The sequence below is a fragment of the Sciurus vulgaris genome (assembly GCF_902686455.1).
Source record: "Sciurus vulgaris genome assembly, chromosome: 12".
NCBI classification, from domain to species: Eukaryota; Metazoa; Chordata; class Mammalia; order Rodentia; family Sciuridae; genus Sciurus; species Sciurus vulgaris.
In genome coordinates, this window is record NC_136473.1 from 7,798,487 (window position 1) to 7,818,671 (window position 20,185).

A 20,185-nucleotide genomic window follows, 5' to 3' on the forward strand; every position below is an offset into this window, starting at 1 on the left:
TAGTTGTTAGGTAAGTATTGCCATCAAATACTCTTTAATTTCCTTCAAAAAGAGAAAACAAACATTCCCAGAGGGCAAGCTCAGCTTCTGCTCGGGTGCTGCTGAGAGTGTCCATCGACACAAGCAAACTGATTGGGCAGCAGTCTTGGTAAGGAGAGACCGCCAGGTCTATTGCTCCAAGGCCTTACTGGGGTCAAAGTATGAAGGAGGGCTTGGGTTTGGGGGGAAAGCGGAAAACTGATGCTGCTGCTACTTTAACACTCTGGATTTTTTCCTTTCCAAAATGATGTGAGCTTGTTTTGTGGCCCCAGATTCACAGGTAACCCCCATGGGGAACGAGGCAGTCTCTGGTCCAGGGAGCCGTGTTATGAGGTTTGCTCTCTTCAGTCTGGCTGACAGCCACCAGGTCGCCCGTGTCGGGCACTGTGAGGGATGGGTCTGCGCGTTGTTCATACATGCTGCACGTCCCATGCATGCACAGCTGGCACAGCTTAGAGAAAGGCCTGGCTGAGCCCAGGAACAGGGAGGAGGCTGACCATGCATGTGACCAAGGACTTCCCACAGCTGTGGACCCCAGCACAAGCAGTCAAGGGTTGGGGATGAGACCCAGACATCAGCTGCTTGGTGACTTTTCCACCCACAGCAGGGAGGTGAACTTCCCTAAACCCCTGGGCTGGAGTGAGGTCAGGGCTGAGCCTGGGGAGGGAAAGGGAGAGCTACCAGCTTTCTCATGGGTCTCTGGTAGGAGGCTCAGGGCTCACTGGGCAGCCCGTTTCGGTTGGAGCAGCACGCCCACCTCAAGATGCTTTACTTCACACAGGTCAGTGAGTCAGACACAGTAAGCACCCATCAGAAGGCAGGATGAGGTGAATTGGATACAGGCAGCATCCAAGCAAACACACATGCTGACACTCATGTTTCAGCCATGAACTTGACTTTCACAATGAGTCTTATGTTTTCCCTAACTAACTGACTTTTCCAGATTTAACTTCTGGGAGCTGGGGCTTGGGCAGCCAGCAGTATTTCCTGTTGCCATAGACCTTCCTACACTCTCCCAACGATAGGGGGTCACTCAGTCATTGCTCTGTATTGTGACTCAACAACTGAGAGGGATTGAGGCTCAGTAAGGTAGAAGCAGGTTCTGTTGATGCTTGCCCTATCAACTGGCTTATCGAACACCTGGTTCCCATCCCTCCACCCTCGCTTGGATCTGCTCGAGGAGTTGAGTGGGCTGGTGACAAAGTTCCAGCCAGGAGGAGTCTGCAGGAGGCGCTCTCTTTCCTGCCCTGAAGAGGGCTGGCAGTGGTACCTGCAGCAGACTCGGGATGGGCTGACTGCAAAGCCAGGAAGTTGCAGACCCTGAAACCATCGCAGGCCCAAACTGAGTGAGTCTGCTGCTGCTGTCCAGCCATTGTTTATGTGAGACTAATAAAAAGGGATTTGTTTAAGACACTGCTCTTCAGCTCTCAAATTTCCTGCGGCCAGACATGTTCCTAATTGACACTTCTAAATGCATGGAATACAACCTAAATGGCATACATTAAAAGATGTAAGGTGACGAGAGGAGCTTATGAGAGGTTATTAGTTAGGTCCCCAAACATCAACAGTGTAGAGAATTTCACCAGATATAAATAAGGATGCGAAATTTTGCATTTAGTGATATGTTCCATGCCCTCCTCCTACTCCCAAAAGCAGAATGCCATCCAACTCTGTGCAATTAATAGATTGAGAAATCTCCTCATCTCCCTGTTTGAATTGGGCTGAGCTTGCTCTTTGGCCCATTAGTAACTCTTTCTTTTATATCAAAGGAGCAAATATGAAGCACCTGGTCTGATCGATGAGAAGTCCTTTCTTTTGTGCACCAGCGATGACTGACAAGGTCTCCTCACTGGCGTTCAAACCAGAAATAATGAGAGCACGAAGCCACAACTCATAAATGATTCATGTTCTAAGTATTTTAAGTGTCTGTGCTTTCTGTGTCTGTAAGCAAGCTTGATATTCTCATTTGTGTTCTCTGCCTTGTGCTGTGTTTGCAAGAAGGCAGATATGGGGTCATATTTGAAACAGTTCAAAGGGAAACTCTCATGCAGGACCTAGAGAACTCTGACTTGACCCCTCCGTTGACCTCGTAATGCTTTCTAGTCTTCTTTTTTTTTTTTTTTTTTGACCCAGCTGTGTGAGTTACTTTGAGATCAAATCTGGTTGGTGACTCAAAACACTTTTCCTTGGTTAATGGCCTCAAAGTTACACCTTTGAACAATGCTGCCTCGAGGACCAAGCCTTCAACACACAAGTCTTCAGGGGACACTCCAGATCTGAGCCATGACCCTCAGGTATTTATGACAGTGACAAGACTCTGACTAAAGGACCACATTAAGCCATGAGATCTTGGATTTCCTGGGTGTGAATTCCCCCCAAATTCCAGTGCAAAGGCGTCTGCAGCAGCCCAGTACCTTCACTGCTTCCCATAGAGTAGCCCTTACTGCATCAGTTCGTGTGGATGGAAAAACCTTGGGAATTTCAACATAGGGTCCACTAGGTAGAAAGGAGTGGGAACTGTGACCCCAGTGTCCTCGTTTGAGAGTCCACAAGTGCTTCAAAAGGTGACAGCTTTACCTTGATTCACATCTGTTCAAAAAGCCCTGAACCTTTCTGAGTATTTTTATTATACTTCTGGCCACACAGTGTGTGTGTGTGTGTGTGTGTGTGTGTGTGTGTGTGTGTGGTGGGGGCAGCCAGTGATAAATCACAGTGCTTTAACAGCCAGGCACTATGGCTTTCTCAAGTTCCCGTCCTTCTCTCTTCTACCCTTCTTGGCTCCTGGGCTCTGTCTCTGTATTTCTTCCCTTCCCTTCTTTCCACAGCATGCTTAACCAGACCATTAGAACCGAAGCCTCTCTTTATGGTGAATATGGGCGTTTTCACTTGTTAAAGGCCACACAGTCTAACACCCCAGAATGTTGCCTGGCACTTAGGCCGAGAGCGGTAGTCATGTTCTTTCTTAATTTTTTTCTTCCACCAATGAACTTAGTATTTTTTTCTCACTAAAATAAATAAAGAAGGAAAAGAAAAGAAAAGAAAAGAAATCATAGTTTAAGAGACTAGAACAAAGATGAGGTCAGTTTTATCACCTTGAGATATAGTGTTGGATTTTCCTTGCTCGGTGAAGGCTTTTGGGCAATTAGATTGCAGCTGGAATTGAATGCTCAGTTATGAGTTAATGATCAGAAAAATGAGAAGTGTCGGAGCAGCTTTCAGAGTAGTATCTGGTCTCAAAACCATGATGCGAAAGTATTTTCTTCTTCCCTTTTAAAAATGCACTTGCTTCTAAACACTGCCTTATGAGAAGGAATAAATTAAAGCATTTTGTGAGGACTTAGCTGGTGGTGAGGGCTATCTCTCTTCTCCTTGGTTAATTTAGCTTTGAGGGCTTTTATTGGCACCTCGTGAATTATTCTAGACTAAACTATTTGTCTCTAAATGAGCCGTGAGTAGGGTTGGGGTGGGACAGATGTCCAGTCGGGAACTGATTTTCTTGCCCTTTATCTTAAGGAAAGGTGTCTAGTATAAATGGGTCAGCGTTCAGTCTACACCAGGGCCAGCCAGCCACAGCGATGTACAGTCTGTGCTGCATTTTGTAGTCTGAACCTAACAGTTGCAACCAAAGATTTAAAATCAATTGCCTATCAGTACTCCTTATTGTTCCAAGATGTTGGCTTCTGTGAATCTTAATGTGCCTGAACAGATCCATGGAGACATGTCATCTACTTTACATTTCTTTGTATCCACTTAGCAGTTATTAAGATCAATTCCTGGAAACCCAGTTGATAATTTGCCACCTTTCATCTTGGCCTGAAGCCTCTGTTAGGGGATTTTTGTCCAGTGTCTTTGTTTCAGCTAATCTTCCTCAGGCCTGACTGAATATAAATAAAAATATTCTGCTTTTAATTTCAAGATCAAAGTGATTGCTAGTCATTCAGAGAAGAAAGCGGACAGAAAGGTTTTGAGGTATTGGGGAGTAACCTACTTTATCTGGATTCTTCTAGGCTCTGGTGAAGGTGAGCAGACACAAATGCTAGTCATATCATGAAAACAGGTTTCAGCTGTACTTAAACTGTCATGATTTGTCAAGTGCAAATGGGAAAATAGCATTTAAATATCAGCTTCATCTGGCTCAACATAGCAACAGATTCTTTGCTAAAGCTGGAAACACGCCTCGCACAATACAGAGATAGACTACCTCGGTGCTCAGGGTAGGTCCTGGGCAAATGCAGCCACAAAAGCACATTCTGCACTTCAGAACTTGATAACATGAACGACTGTTGTTGAATGAATTGTGTTTTTCATATTTCTCCCAATAAGACGGGACTGGTCACCGCCCAGAGGGTTTAACATTCTTAGCAGTTATTCTGAATCATTTTCGTGAATTTCAACCTGACCAGGCTGTTTTTCAGAGGTGTGTATTCCATGAAATCTCTGAACTTATAAGTGTCCTCGAAAAAAAAATTCGCACCTCTGAGGTGTGCAAGCCGTGTTCATATGTTGAAAATTCAACAAAAATGTGTATGAAGGAATGAATTTGTCAAAGAAAATACAAGGAAAACATACACAAACAACTTAAATGTGTCAGAGAGGGTGAAAGGCCACACCCACGGGTATTCTTATGAAATTAGAAAATACCTGAGTTAAAAAACAAAACAAAACTTTCCCTTCTTCGAGCCAAGGTGGGTGCTAGTGCTCAAGAAAATGTCACTCAGATCTGTAATGTTTCTCCACAGATTTTATCAGACAAGAGATAATGGAAAAAAATCCCTTCAAAATACTGAAAGAAAATAATTTAAAGCTTAGAATCCTCGCTGAGAGAAACTGTTAAGGAAGCAGGAGAAGCAATGCAAGGCATTTTGAGGTATGTGATTATTCCCCAAATTCATCTCCTATTCACTTTTTAAAAGGATGTCATTTTCGAGGGTGCACACTGACACAAGGAAGAAACCAGAAGAGAAGAAGAACAGTGACAAAGAGAGCGGGTCTAGACTACAGGGACCTTGCATGTCCTCGGGCAGAGGTTTCTGAGGGAGACCCAGGGGTGGAGGTGGGTCCCATCCACAGACACTATGATTCAGAGGCTACGTGGCTTAGCAAACAGGCCAAAGGCTCATTCATATATATATATTTTTTTTCTTTTTCAGTAAGAAAAAAATATTCTAGGTGGTGTGCATGTCGCCACCTCCAATGTTACCATTGACAAAATGGAACGGCTTTGGCTTAGACCAGAGCATTGTATTTATAAAGTAATTCTCAGCTTTCAAAACATTTTGTACACTCTGTCTTTCCAAACACATGACATTGGGAGGAAGCTTTGCTGTTTTCATTTTACTAAGGTGCCTGAACTGGAAAGTCTAAATGAACAATGTGCCCTTATTGGAGAGGCCCCAAGGGGTCTAGAATGACAGGAAACACATGCCAATCATCTGATTTGTTAAATTGACTTTTAGCATATCTTTGGACCTCAGGTGATAGACAGTCTTTCCAGTCCTGGCCTTGTCTGTGCTGCAGAGTCGTGTGTGAGAGTTGAAGCACTCAGTCATTTTTCACTTAATGATGATCGTTCTCTAGCAGGCCATTAAAACTCATGCAAAACTTGGGAAATAAAAACGGTTGAATGTGAATAACTAGCTGGTTAATTACTGTAAGTTGGTAATTTGACATTTCCCCTAATCTGATTAATTTCTCCTGAACTTATTAAAGAGGTGACTTCCCTGGATGGGTCAGTCTTGTTTTCTAGAACGTAATTTCATCTCTGGGATCAGTTCGTGTTGGAGACTCTTGACAGAAAGGAGGGTATTCATAGGCTGGTTCATACCCCAGCAAGAGGGTCTTGGAATTCTCACGAGATGGCAGATCCTCTGCAGTGTGCCCCTCTGTGTCTCTGTGTACCCCTCCATGTCCTCCCACATCTCCCTGTGTTCCCCTGTCTGCTGGTGCCCCTGTGTCCTGCCCCAGTATCATCCATGTCCCTCTGTGAATTCTGCATTCCCCTGTGTCCCCTCTGCCTCTCCTGTTCCCATCTCTCCCTCCCTGTATCTCCCCTGTGTCTCCCCTCTGTCTCTCCCATGTCTTCGGTGACCCTGGGTTCTGTGTTCCCTGACCCTCAGTGTTCACTCTGTGTTCCTGTATCCTTCTTGTGTCCCCCTTTGTCTCTCTGTGTCCCCTCTGGTTTCCCTGTGTCCATAGTGTCCTCTTATGTCCCCTCCTTTCCCTTCCTCTGTCCTCCCACCCATGGAGTGATCACAGAGTCTGCACAGACAGGCCCATGGATGCCACTGTGGTGGGAACCAGACACCTTGACAACGCACATCCTTCAGAAAGATCACCTCCATCTCTCTCGTCCAAGTGGGCTCCACTTCCTTGTCCTGGGGCCAGAGACCTGTGGTGACACACTGAATCCACACAAGGAGCACCATTAGCTCCTGGTCGTGGGCACATTAGGGCTGACAGGGAGGAGGCGGCATCTTAACAATCAGCTTCAAGTGACTTTTTTGGTGGCCTGGTCTGGTCTCAGATTCCAGCTTTTACAAATACAGCATCATTCTTGAAAATGAGGCGTGGGGACGTGCCTAATGGGACGGATCAGCCAAGGCCATTTCAGCCCGTCTCATGGGAACTGAGAGGAGCTTATGCAATTGGGACCTGGCAGGCTAATTACGCCACCACTCCCAGCATGGTGTTGCTGGTCAGCGCGGTCACTGATTTCTCTTTGCTCTGTACTGTCTTTCTTGGCCACATCTTCATGGATACAGAGAATCTCCTGGCTCCCCCTGTCAGGTATACTCTAACATTCCTTTCTTTGGAGAAGAACACCTTCACAGGGAAAGGAAGAAGTGGTTACCTTTGGTCATGACGATTCCTGCCAGTGCTTTGTGGCGGGCATGCACGGATGTCAGGCCAACTGTCAGCTCACGGAACTTCTGCGTGACCAGCTGGGACACGGAGTCAGCGAATTCCTGAAAGACACAAGCATCAGGGCTCTTTGAGGGGTGAGCAGAAGCAGCAGGTGGACAACTTGCTCTCATGACCTCTCCCCAGCCACGTCCCCATGCAGGTGTCCAGGGGTGCAACCCACAGGGCACCCTGTGCCACCACATGCATGTGACTGCTATCTGTATCACTTTGCCCCATGGCATTAGGAGGGAGTCGATTGTGATTAACTCCCAGTGTCAGCAGGGCAGAAATCCAGATCAAGAGACCTTGGCATGGGAATGGTGCCCAACTCCTCCCTCTCCTGCCCCAAAGAGCAGCAGGCTCCAAGGAGTCTTTCAGGCAGAACTCCATTGAAAGTATCCTGAGAGGGGAGGGGGGATTTGCACATGTTGGACAATTGGCCGTGGCTTTCTTCTCAGTATCACAGAACCAGGTTTAAGTAGGGGGCACCCCTCAGGGTACTCTCCAGGCTGAACAGCTCTCCCCAGCTCACGCCACAACCTCTTCTCTCACCTTCCTGCAAATGCACACACAAACACATGTATGTACACGCATAGCACACATTGCACATAGAATGTCCATACTCACAAAACGTGTATGCACAAGCACCAGCACACACACACGTGCACTCATAATACACGGTGCATGGTATGCACATGTGCAGATAGGGGAACATGCACGTATGCACATAGATGCATGCACACATGTGCACACACACACATGCACACACAGAAGTGTGCACACCAAGCTGGACTCACCCCCTCCTGAGCTGTTCTGAAGCCACCCCACATCTCTGTTAAAGTAGTGCATGTCAGTAACAAAGCTGCCCAGCCCAGAAAGTGTGACTTCCTGGTCACTCTTCCTCCAGCTCCTCCAGGTCCTGTGATTGAAACATCACCTTTGCCTAAATATGAGGCTCCATGACTTGTCCTGGGGACAATGTGAGTGACGTGATGGTCACTGACCTTGGAGCAGGGAAACCTTCTGGGAGTCTTGGTTCTGTAACCTCTCAGCTTGGTGTGCACACTTCACAAGTCACTCAGAACCTCTGAGCCCCGTTTCCCTCCTCTTTATTTCTATCTGACAGTGTTTTTGTGAGGAGTGAATGAATCACTTCTCCTTAAATGCTTAGCACAGTGCCGCACACGTGGCGGGTGCTAAAAGTGATGCTCGTAGCTATAACTTTTATTGTGTATTTTCCCTTGGTCTTTGCTGCATTGACAAAATCATTATATAATCAAACCATCAATGTATCCACAAGGTGGGTAAATAGTTCATTTTGGGGTGAATGGATTTTCATATTTCCAAAAGGTACATTTTGATACTGTAAAAGGCATGGAAGCAGTTATGGACAGATTTCTGATATAAAAAGATAAGAGAGATAAAGAGACAGTTTTCAAAAATTCCATTTTCATGCAATAAAACATACCCATGTGAAAGTAGGGCTAGCACCTGCTGGTTACCTCTCCCCCAGCCAAGTCTTTGGTGGTGAAGGTGGGCAGCCGAGAGGGCTGGCGCTGCCTCTTCTGGATGCAGCCCCTGGATTCCTGGGCCGTTCCCTGTGCTGCTGTAACTGTTCTGGCAAGTGCTTGCTTCTTTCAAATGCACCTTAAGTAGATATGGAAACCCTACAAGGGATAGTTGCCACACACTCTCGGCTGCCCCTAAGTGGTGGGGTGTTGGGAGGAGCGGAGGAGGGCGAGCCCTGCCTTTTGGGGCACCGCTGTGTGCTTGAGGTCTCCCTGGTTTCTCCTCTCTCCCAGGCTGTTTGGCGTGATGCCACAGAGACATGGAATTTTAGAGATGAGGCTTGGAGGTTGCTCTAGGTTGTCCTGGAAACTGAGGTCCAGAGAGGCCAGTCTATGTCCCCCAGACACCTTGTGTGCCGTGTCCTGGAGCGGCTGGGAGAATAACCGCAACAGGGATGCAGTCTCTCCCAGCTCTGGAGGCTGGAGCCCAAGGTCAGGTCTGCAGGGTTCACTCCCTCTGGAGCAGCCGGGCAGGATTCATCCTGCCTCTTCCAGCTTCTGGTGGCTCCGGGAATTCCTGGACTTTGGGACACACTGCTCCGATTTCTGGCAGCCTTCGTGTGATCTGCTCCCCTGCGTCTGTGTCTGTTCCTTTTCTATTTCTTATGAATACACTTATCTAAAAGCACTTAGAACCCACCTGGGTAACCCAGGATGAGCCCATCTCAAAATTCTTAACCTGGTTACACCTGCAAAGACCTATTTTCCAAAGACAGTCTTTGTCATCAGATCCCATGTCTTTTGGGGGCTGCTGTTCAGACCCCTGCAACCTGCCATTTGTCCTTCCACCTCATACTGTAAAAGAGAGGCTATTTTTCACAGAGGCATTAATTTGGTTAATTTCTACTTGTTTTGGAAGAGCCTCATTCTTAATTTGAGTGAGAAGAGGAAGGTGTCGATCTGATTTCTCTGGGTGCCCAAATCCTAGCATTGTGGATGAATATCCACAAAGACAGGGTCTGACAACAAGTCAGGACCCTGCAAGAGGGGCCATCTAATGCCACCTGTGCTCTTGAGAATTTGGAGCCCAGCTCTGAGCTGGGGTGGCAGGAGCCCAGGCACAGGCTGCCTGTGGAGTCCCTACCTCCAGAGGGTGTGAAGTTCACAGAGCGAGAACCCCAAAGCCCTCAGCAATTACCTTGGCTTTTGAAAATCAGCTGCTCACCCCCATATCCAAATGAACAGCGAAGAGGTGATATCAGTAGCCCCTATTACACGTGGCCACGTGTCAGGCATGGGGCCGCCATCCCTACCCTTTCAGGGCTGTTAGGTGTCTCTGGAGGGTGGAAGGATTCCTGGGGCCCAGGTTCAATAAGACAGCCTTGGCCCAGAACCTGAAGATGGATGGAGTCCTGCAAGGTTCTGCAAGGCCTTAGGATGTGAGGCCTGGGCTGGGTCTGGGAAGCAGGGTGGGGCTGGGCCCTGAGCCTGAGCACCTGTCCCCATTGTCACTTGCAGGTGGGGCTCAGGCAGGAAGGTGTAGGGGCTCCCATCTGGTCAAAGGGGGTCAGAAAAGCTTTGACTAAAGCCGGTATTTAAGATGAGCCTTGAAGGAAGAGTGGGATTTGCTATATTTCTTTCTGCAAACTTCCACTTCCTCAGGTAAAAGAATGAATTTTGTTCTCTCTCTGAACAGCCCCTGAGCACATCAACAATTGAGGAGAAAACCCATCTCCCATTTTACTGGTGGAGGCATCCTGAGCTTTAATTGTGGGGGAATGCCTCCCTTAGGTGGTTGGGATGCATCGTGTGGGCAGAGGGTGCCTTGTACAGTTTGTCACTTGTCCTTTTACCCTCTGGAATCAATGTCAAATTGTTCACATATGTTAATCCCCACTCCCCAAGATTTTAAGTGCTTCAAGGACAAAGTTGTCTCTTTTTCTTCTAGAATACCTTTCACGGTGCTGGGCATCGATTCCTGTGCATAGTGTGTCCCACCAAGATATTCTAAATGGTGCTTTCAATTGTTCTTCCTTCTTTATAAAATCAAGTTTCTCAATGTCCACGTGTGATAAGAATGCCCAATATTGCTTTGTGTCTGCTGGATAAGGCTTCCTAAGTCTCTCAGAATAAGCTGTCCCTGAACCAGCAAGAAATGTCACAGAACAGGCAATAACTGGCTCTGCTCTGGAAACCTAAGGACAGCTCCGCTTCCCTTAGAGATGGGAAAATACCAAACGGGGATAGCAGAGACTTCCTGTGCCAGGCACAGAGCTGGATCCCATGTGGGCCGTGCCCCATTTGATCCTAACAAGGAAGGCCCTAATATTGTCCTTTTAAACCAATGAAGCCATGCTACCAAGTCACACGGCCAAAATGTGGCAGACACAGAACTTAAACCCAACAGATCGGACTCAGACCCTTCGTGCTGAACCGGTAACCAGATCACCCCGAGGAAAAGCGGGACCCTCTGGAGACCCCTCACCGGGGTCACGAAACGTGACTGAATGTGCACCCTCATCCTGAGAAGGGCCAGAATGCACGAGTCCCCATGGTCCCTGGACACCCTCCAGGTCTGTATCCCAGGATGCTTTGCACCCATTATGAACTAATTAGCCCTGAGCCACAGCCATTCCCTAATGGTGTCATTTGAGGAAATGCTGAAGCAGAACAAATCCCATTTCCTCTCGGATTTCAGCATTTCCACAGATGAGGGCTTTTTGACTCACTCTGCTTGGTAAAGCACGTAGGCCAATGGGACTTCAGGTGGGCTGTGCTCTTCAGAGAGTGACGAGGACCTCTGGCGAGCAGAGGCAGCCTCCAACCCAACAAAACAGGGTGGTGACCTTGCTGGGGGGGTGTCCCCCAACTCGGCTGTCCCCAGGAGGCCTGAGTCACAGCTGCCGGCTGTGAGACACAGTGCTGGGCACTGCGTGCTGCATGTTTGGTCCTGGGAGGGCCAGCTGAAATCCGCGGTGACTGCTTCCCTCCAGGGTTGGCATCTCGCCCTCCCCGTACCCGTGCGCATCCCTGGTGCTAGACCCTGTTTCTAAATCGGTCATGCCCCCCTGTGTTTGTCGCTAAAATCCTATTCTCAGCTGAAAATGTTCCCTGTGTTCAGCATTTGGAGGTCTTCTCGGACATCTGCAGTGCCCGAGTTTATAGTGCTGGCAACATGCATGCAGGGGTTTGGTCATATATTGTCTTGTGTGATTTTTTAACCATTTCCTGTTTTTAAAGATACAGCCCCAACTTAATGTTGCCTTCCTGGCTGGGGACATGGCTCACATTTGTTTTGGGGACGTGACTCACGTTTGTTTTGCACTTTCTCAGTCCCGCTCTGGCTCTGTGTGATCACAGAGGACACCGATCAGGGTGCCCACCTGGAATGGAGGGCTGAGTGTGTGAACATGTGAAATGATCGGGGTGAACTTCAGACAGGAAGTAGCTGTCCAAAGGGTAGAAAGGTCAGAAAAAAATTGGAAAATGTTTTCCATTAGTTTTCTCAAACTTTTTCCCAACTTTGACACAGTCTTTGTCTGCTCAGGCTGCCACTGAAGAATATTAAAGATTGTGTGACTTTAAACAACAGAAATTAATTTTCTCACAGGGCCAAAGGCTGGAAGCCCCAGACCAAGGTGTTGGCAAGACAGGTCTGATTGCCGTGTGCTCCCAGGGCCTCTTCTTTTTCCTTGTGCCAAGGGAGAAAGAAGAGCAAGCTCACCAGCGTCTGTCTCTTCTTTTGAGGACACTAACCCAACAGACCAGGGCCCCACTCTGATGATCTCATCCAACTATGGCTACTTCCTATAGAGGTCTCACCTCCAAATACAGCCATATTGGTAATTGGGTTTCAGCGTATGAATTTTGGGGTATCTAAGCCTTCACTCCCTTACACTCTGCCCCTTCCCCCAAGCCATTTTCTTCTTGCATGGCAAAACACGTCCTTTTCATTCTGACAGTCCCCGAAATCTTAACTGATTCTCAAGACCAAAGACTCAACTAAAGAGCTCGTGCATTAAGTATGGTTGATACTCCAGATATGATTCATCCCGAGGTAAAATTCACCTCTAGCTGTGAACCTGTGAAAATGAACAAGTTCTGTGCTTCCAAAATGTATAGGAGAGACATTCACATTCTGGAAAGGAGAAATGGGAAGGAAGAAAGAGGAGGTTGGTCCTAAGCAAGTCTAAGACCTAGTGGGGCCAATTGCATTCAGTCAAAAGCTTGAGAATAGTCCTTCGGCTTCATGCTTTGTCCTGCATGTCCACTGGGTGACAGTGATACCCTAGGCAGAGAGAGAGAGAGAGAGAGAGAGAGAGAGAACTTTCTGATGCCTCTTCCTGTTAGGACACTAACACTATTGGATCCTACCCTCAGGACCTCATTTAACCTTGATTAATTCCTTATTTGGTGCTAAGGTGCTGGTTGGCTGACCTCTGAACCTGGGCAGGCTCCAGGAAGACATAAAAAAGAAAATCTCCTCATCTATAATATTTTTCTCTTTCTTCTTTTGAAACATTTTTTCCCCAAGAGATCCATGACATTTTTAAAATTTATTTTTTATTTTTATTTTTAGAGACTGCATTTTGATTCATTGTACACAAACAGGGTACGACTTTTCATTTCCACGGTTGTACACGGTGCAGATTCACACTACCATGACGTTTACATTAAGCATGTTTTTCAACTAATGCTTTAGAAGATTTCTTTAACTTTTCCTACTTTGGGTGGTGAACTAATTAAAAGACAGAGGTTTTCAGTGGCTGGTGAGGATTCGTCTCTATGATATTTAACTGGTATCACTTCCCATGACCACCTGGCTCTCACAGGATGGCTCTTCACTGCCTTGATAAGATTGCAGGTGGGAGCGGCTCACCTTCCTTAAAAACCCGATTCCGAAGTCATTCTTCTCTCTCGTGAGCAGCGACCTCAGAATGGGTCATGCTGGAGTCATTATTACAGGTTCTCCCCCATCCTTTCAGGACCACCTGGGTTTTTTATTTTTTGAGTTGGGTCTTGCTGTGTTGCCCAGAGTGGTCCCAAACTCCTGGACCCCGGCGATCCTCCCACCTCAGCCTCCAGGGTAGCTGGGACTGCAAGTGCACACCACCACGCCCAGCCGCCTTGGTTTCTCAGTGTGGGTCAGAGGCCTACAATACCCTGGTGTTTGGTCGAATACCCGTATCTTATTGGTAAACCGAGGTTGCTCGAAACAAGTTTGGGAGGGATAATTTTAGAGAATAGTTTATTTATTGAACTACGACCCTAAGTTTTGCTGGCTTTTAAAAGCTGGAGGAGATATTGTGAATAATCACATCTATCAGGAAGGGGAACATCAGTTATGGGGTCCCAAGTTTTCTCCTTACAGACTTGCTTGAGTCTTCGAGGAAAAAACTGGCTTTGGAAAGGTCCAGAGCAAGCAAGCCCTGAAGGTTTTTCTGCTTTGTACCCTACTTCTTAAAGAAAGCCCTGTCCCTTGCCTGCTGTCTCCACAGCACAGTTATTTTAAGTGATTGGTTTTAATTAAATAACATACATGATTGCAGCTGTATGTAGTTTTTCATAGTTGAATTTGTGGATGTAAATGACATTGTTCTTGATTACGCGGGGGTTAGAAGCGAGACAGAAAATTGGAGTTCAATAGGGAGGCATAGGGAGGCCTACTCACTTGTCTAATTTCACATTAGGAGTTGTAATGTTTTAATCACATGGGACTTAATATATACAGTCAGTGTTGGTTACTGTAAACCCAACTAATCAGACTTTGCAATAACCTGATTTTCTTCCCCACCTGGCACTTGGTTTACAGTGGAAGGAGCTAAAATGCTCAGAAACAAACTTGTGTCTGATTAATTTTATAAATTCAAATTTCAAGGTGTGCTTATGGAACTGCAGGGAGTTCATTCAATCTCCTAGGACTGATAGATGTGTTCAAATTTAGCAACAGACCACTTAACTTACAGAGTATTTTCTGAGCACATGAGCCAAATTATATCTTAACTTCCTTAGTATTATTACTTATTAGATGAATGTAAGACACTTCCCCCTGACCTTGAGGACATACCACCTCGTTGTATATTGTAAGAAATCTGTACTGTCATTGAATAGCCTTTGACTCGTGCCAGTGTCCGAGGCTCTGCAGTGGCCAGGTGATGCTGGTAACCATGTCTACTGTGTCTGTCCACTTGAGCTTTGAACTTGCTTCATACAGGTAGGCAAACAACCTATGCTATTTTTTCTACAAAGGTGGAATGCCAGGTCCTTTATAAAGTCTTCTCAAATGTCCAAGCCCTTGGTGTTCATTTTTCTCCAGATTCCTTTTAGAAACTTTTAGAAGCTGTACTCTTTTGTTTTTTCCTTCCTTTCTTTGAACCTTGGATTGAACCCAGGCACGCTTAACCTCTGAGCTGCATTTCCAGCCCTTTAAAAAGAATTTTTTTTTTTTTTAAATTTTGAGACAGGGTCTTGCTGAGTTGCTTAGGGCCTGGCTAAGTTGCTGAGGCTGGCTTTAAACTTGTGATCCTCCTGTCTCAGCTTCCTAAGTTGTACTATCACGTCTGACTTGAGCTGTGCGCTTTCTTGATACAGCTTGTCTGGTCATCTGCCTGTCTCCTATTTATGTCAATATATGCAATACAAGTGCTTATGATGTTTTTTAATTTTTAATTTTTAAAATTTTTACAGACTGCATTTTGATTCATTGTATGCAACGGGGTACAACTTTTTGTTTCTATGGTTATAGACAATGTAGATTCACACCACTTGTGTAATTATACATGTATAAAGGGTAAGATGTCTGTCTCAGTCCACTGTCTTTCCTTCTCCTACTCCCTCCCACCCCATTTCCCTCTACATAATCCAAAGTACCTCCATTCTTCTCTTACCCCACCCCAGTTATGTATCATCATTCACTTATCAGAAAAAACATTAGCCTTTGGCTTTTTGGGATTGGCTTATTTCACTTAGCATGATATTCTCCAACTCTACCCATTTACCAACAAAGGTCATAATTTTATTCTTCTTTCTGACTGAGCAGTATTCCACTGTGCTTATGATTTTAATTGAATCCTTGTTGGGTAATGGTAATTATAGTGAATGCCACTGAAGACTCACTACCTGCCAAACAGTTTCCAAATGTTTTAAGTTCCTTTTTGTAAAAAAAAGTTTATCCTTGAAAACTGCTTCATGGTTAACACTGCCATTATCTATTTTCATTAGGGAGCCTGTGGGTTAACGCCCAGGTGCAAGTGGCTCATGACACATGTCCTCCGTAGGGCTCATTAGTGTAGCTATGTAGCTATATACAGAGGCCACTTCCGGTTGAGTGTTGGAGGTGCGGTGGTCAGTGAAGGCTCCCTGGGCTTTGAAGGAGTCATATAATCTAAATTGGCAGGGGTTAGAGGAGCAGGAAGATCTAGGGGAGGCCATCATCTGAGAGAATGCAGAGGTGAGGAAGCCTCCAGGTGGGATCTGGCAATGGGTAGATCAGGCAGAATCCGTGCAGAGTAAGTGACGGGAAGGCAGACCACACAGGCTGCCGGGTCAGCGCAGCACCGATGCCAGGCCATGTGGTTCCTTTAACCCCTGAGGAACGCTCCCGAGTTAGGCACTCTTTAAGGGAAACATGTCCCCCTCCAGGAGAAACCAGCAGGCACTCGTCCTGCATGGAACTCAGATACCAATGGAGGAGTGGGACTGTGTGCTGAGGGACCCTGCCCCGTGGTGTAACTGGGCTGCGTGTGGAACAGGTCACACCCCCCTGTGTCTGAGTCATTGCAGTCATCGTTGGGTCTGTAGCTGTGGTTTCCTTAGGAAGGAAGTGAGGTGTGAGGACAGCCATCGCCTGGGAGGTGATGCACCACACTGTACCGTGGCTCTAGCAAAGCACCACCAGCAACAGCAGCGCAACGCTGTTTCCAGGCACTTTGCTTTCCTAGAGCTCTTCGGGGGACTGCCGGTCACTTCATCCCACCAACTGTGTCCTCAGGGATTGGTCCTGTCATGTGCATGCAGAAACTACAGAGTGGGGAGCTTTGGTCATTTGGCCAAAGTTTGAAAGCAAGTGAGTAGTTGAGGCAGGAATGGGGTTGTTGATGTCTGGGCACAGAGTCGTGGCTGTCAATCTTAACACACAAAGTCTGCTGCTCCTAAAGTTCTCAGCACACCTGACCATGCACTACAGAGCCTTAGAAATTAAAAATGAAGTCTGTCTGCATAGCTGAGCTCTGGTCCTTGAGTGACGGGGAGGAAGGTGGGTCCTACAGACTCCTCCATGTCACTGAGGGAAACAGCAGCGAGTTTCCCATTCTAAGAGGATGCCCCTCCAGACAACCTTAGGGTGACATTGGCTGCCATCCAGATACCCACTTCTCCCGGTGAACAGGTAGGAGAGGGGCTGAGAGAGGCTGGACAGAGGATGGTGTGATGGTGCTTTGCAATTTAGAAAGCCCTCCACAAGGAGACTCTAAAACCTGCTCGAAAAAGCCTGAAAAATCAACAGAAGAGTCATTTGCAACATAAATTCTCTGTTAAATATGAAAAAGAGGGACAGCCAGCTGTACTCATTATTGTTGGTGATTTAGCAATTTAGAAAATGCCTGCTAAAGGGTCCCTGGGTAGCACAGTGGGACGAATGTGTCTTCCACAGCCATCCTTAGTCTCCCAGGCACAGCTTCTACTGCTGGGACAGACACCTAGAACCTGGCAGAGCAGCTGGCTTCTAACAGGGCAGGAGGGATGTTGGTCTTGAGATTGGTAGTGGTGGTAGTAGTAGACACTGGAGAACTTTGAGGTGGTGCCCTGAGCTGCCCCTGAAGCCCAGATGAGCAGAGATCCAAGATACCCAGCACTGAAGCCATTAACGCACAATTTGGCACAGACTGGACATTTGGAACAGAAATGGTCATAGGAGAGATGATTTGGCTTCTTGTTAAATGATGGTGATAATCAGGTGCTTCCAACTCCAAAGGTTAAGTGGGGAAGCGGCCCCATAGTTACTGAGCTGTGCATTGCCATACTTAATAGAAGAATAAAACAAAACGCCGTGTTCGCTAGTGCGTTGTGTTGCCTGCGTTTTGCCTATTGGCCTCGATTGCCATGGCAAATTACCAGCATTATTCAAATCAGAAAAATAATCTTTAAACGGGAACATTGCAAGACTCAAACTTTATGCATTCCTAATACTAATATTTTGAATGGCATAAATAAATAAAATGTACTCAAATTTGCAACAGCAGTCCTCGGGGTAAAATTGACATTCAGCCAAAATGGTAGGGATATTAAAATCAATAGATTATAAGGGAGAAAGCCTTTGGTAAATATTTTCCTGTTGAAATCCTATCTTTGGGTTTATAATGCTGAAATATCAAAAAGGTTAGATTTGCATATGGGTGGGGTAAGACTGAATCTGGAAACCAACAGCAATACTTCTCCACTGTTCCTTTCTCCTTCGAACTTTGTTCGGTAGCATATTGGGGTGGTGTGGAGGTGAGAGGGAACTTGAGGGGGCATGCAGCAGAGGGAGTGAGGGTCAAATGTCCACACGGACATGGAGAACCTCTTCAGTGCTGCTCAAAAGACTAGTGCCTCCTCCTGCATACTCCAGGCCTTCCAGGCTGGAGAGAAGCTGCTAGAAAAACACCCAGCCAGAGAGCCAACGGAAGCCTCAGAGATAATCCGATAAAACAGAGATGATCTTCCCTGACTCCCATCTTGGTGTTTCTGTGGGAACGGTAGCCTTTAGGACCTGGTAACGAGTCCTGTTTGCTAAAAATTACAATAAATCCTCATTAATTTCAAGATCAGGGACTGGTAAAAAAAATCACTGTCCAACTAAATAATTCAAATTATCTGACTATTCAATTAGTCTATATTTCAAATTACTTAGAGACCAATAATGAGTTTGGTTGAAGGTATGAGAAGTGGAAACCCTTTATCAGAGCCATGGTATAGTAAGAGAATCCCTCTGGGATCAGAAATGGGTAAGTTCCGCCACCATCTTCCCCCAACTGAGCAACCACCAAGGGGCAGTTAGCTCTGGGCCATCGGGTTCTTCACGTCATATTAATGACCCCGCTAGTTCGAGGTTCTGAGTTATGGCAGAGACCTATGCTTACGACACTGCCATGCAACGTTTCTGGATAATGTATTTTTTTTAAAGGGTGGAGAACATGCTATGTCCCCAAAAGACACAAGAAGATATGTGTTTTAGAAGCACTGATAGCACCATGATTGACAGGTAACAGCACAGGATTGTGTGTGGCTTTTCCAAGGTCTTTTTTGTGACTGTGTCCTCATCTGAATATTCTGGCTGGATGTACACGGATTCTGAGGCTAGAAGCCACTGTGTTTGGCACACTGTATTTTCCAAAGATGGACCACCGACATCTCCCATCCTGCTGGTTCAATCCACCAGTGGCTCGCCACACTTCCCATCCAGCAGTGGGCTCTGTGCTGGCTCCTGGTTGACTGTCCCCACCACTGCAGTGAGGAGTGTCTGGTGCCATGTGACTTCTGCAAGGCATCCTAAGATGTGACCCATGTGTGTCTTGTTCTCTTGGGAATCCTTGGAGAAGCCTCATGGAGAGGAGCTGAGGTTCCACCACAGGCAGGCTGAGCTCCTGATGACAGCTGAACTGATCTGTCCCTGCCAGCAAGTGGGGGGTGGGTCCGCTGGCTCTCCACTCAACTGCCCCACGTAATGCCACATGGAACAGAGATGCAGTGATGAGCCATGCCTGTTGAGCCCTGCCCTTAATGGTTTGTGAGCAAAATTCATGATGCTATTGTTGTAAGCCACGAAGTATTTTTTTTTAAGTTGTCGATGGACACAATACCTTTATTTATTTTTATGTGGTGCTGAGGATTGAACCCAGTGCCTCCCATGTGCTAGGCAAGTGCTCTACCACTGAGCCACAACCCCAGCCTAGCCACTAAGTTCTGGTGAAACCCTATACAGCCAACACTGCTGTGGCAAAGGTATTGCTAAACCTGGAGAGCTTACACAACCTGGGGCTCTCAAACGGGCACACTGAAGTCACACTGATCCAGATTTAAATCCTGGCTCAGCTCGTTCTTAATGCTGAGTGATGCTGTGACCATCATGTATGCCTTGATTTCTTCATCTTGGAAACAGGAGTTGTACCTACATCACCTAGGATTGTTTTAGGGTTAAATGAGGTAGGTGGTCTAGTTCCTAGCACCGTGTGCTCAGCGTCTTGTATTCAGATACGAACTGTTGTTCTTACGATTGTCCAACCTTGTGCGCATGTAGAGTTCTTAGAAGGAAAGCAGAACTCCCCCAGACTCGTTGGCATCCTCGGTGGAGTTCAAATTTTCTCAGTAGTGAGCTGTTCCAAGGCGGCACGTTGGAGTCACCAAACAGGTGCAGGGATTTTGAGAAGCCACGAGGTCAGCACAGCTTTCCTGAAGCTTTTGTGTTAAGTGGCTCACTGGCGTTGTCCCTCCACCCCAGCTGGGTGAATGACGTCTGGCCACACAGCTGCCCGCTGATCCCCTCCCAACAACAGCGCTCACAGTGCCCTTCACTCTAGAAGAACCTAAATAACGAGTTGAGCTGCGTCATTCTCTGTGCTTCTGACTCTACACCCATGACACAGATGCTGAGTATATTTTGGATCCAAAGTCAAACTTCAGGGGAAAGTGCACGTATAGCAACTGGTTCAATTAGTTATTTTTAGTGAAAGCATCAATCAATTTTTGATGAGGAAATG

At 46.6% G+C, this 20,185-nt stretch overlaps 1 protein-coding gene across 3 annotated transcripts in view; it reads right to left on the reverse strand.

Annotated features, from left to right (window-relative positions):
- Positions 1-20,185, reverse strand: part of ADARB2 (adenosine deaminase RNA specific B2 (inactive)) — a 487,529-nt gene that overhangs the window by 62,805 nt on the left and 404,539 nt on the right. For all 3 annotated transcript variants that reach the window (XM_079107790.1, XM_079107789.1, XM_079107791.1), the window contains one exon: positions 6,890-7,004. In XM_079107790.1, the coding sequence (XP_078963916.1) occupies positions 6,890-7,004 (115 nt within the window). The remainder of the gene's footprint in view (positions 1-6,889; positions 7,005-20,185) is intronic.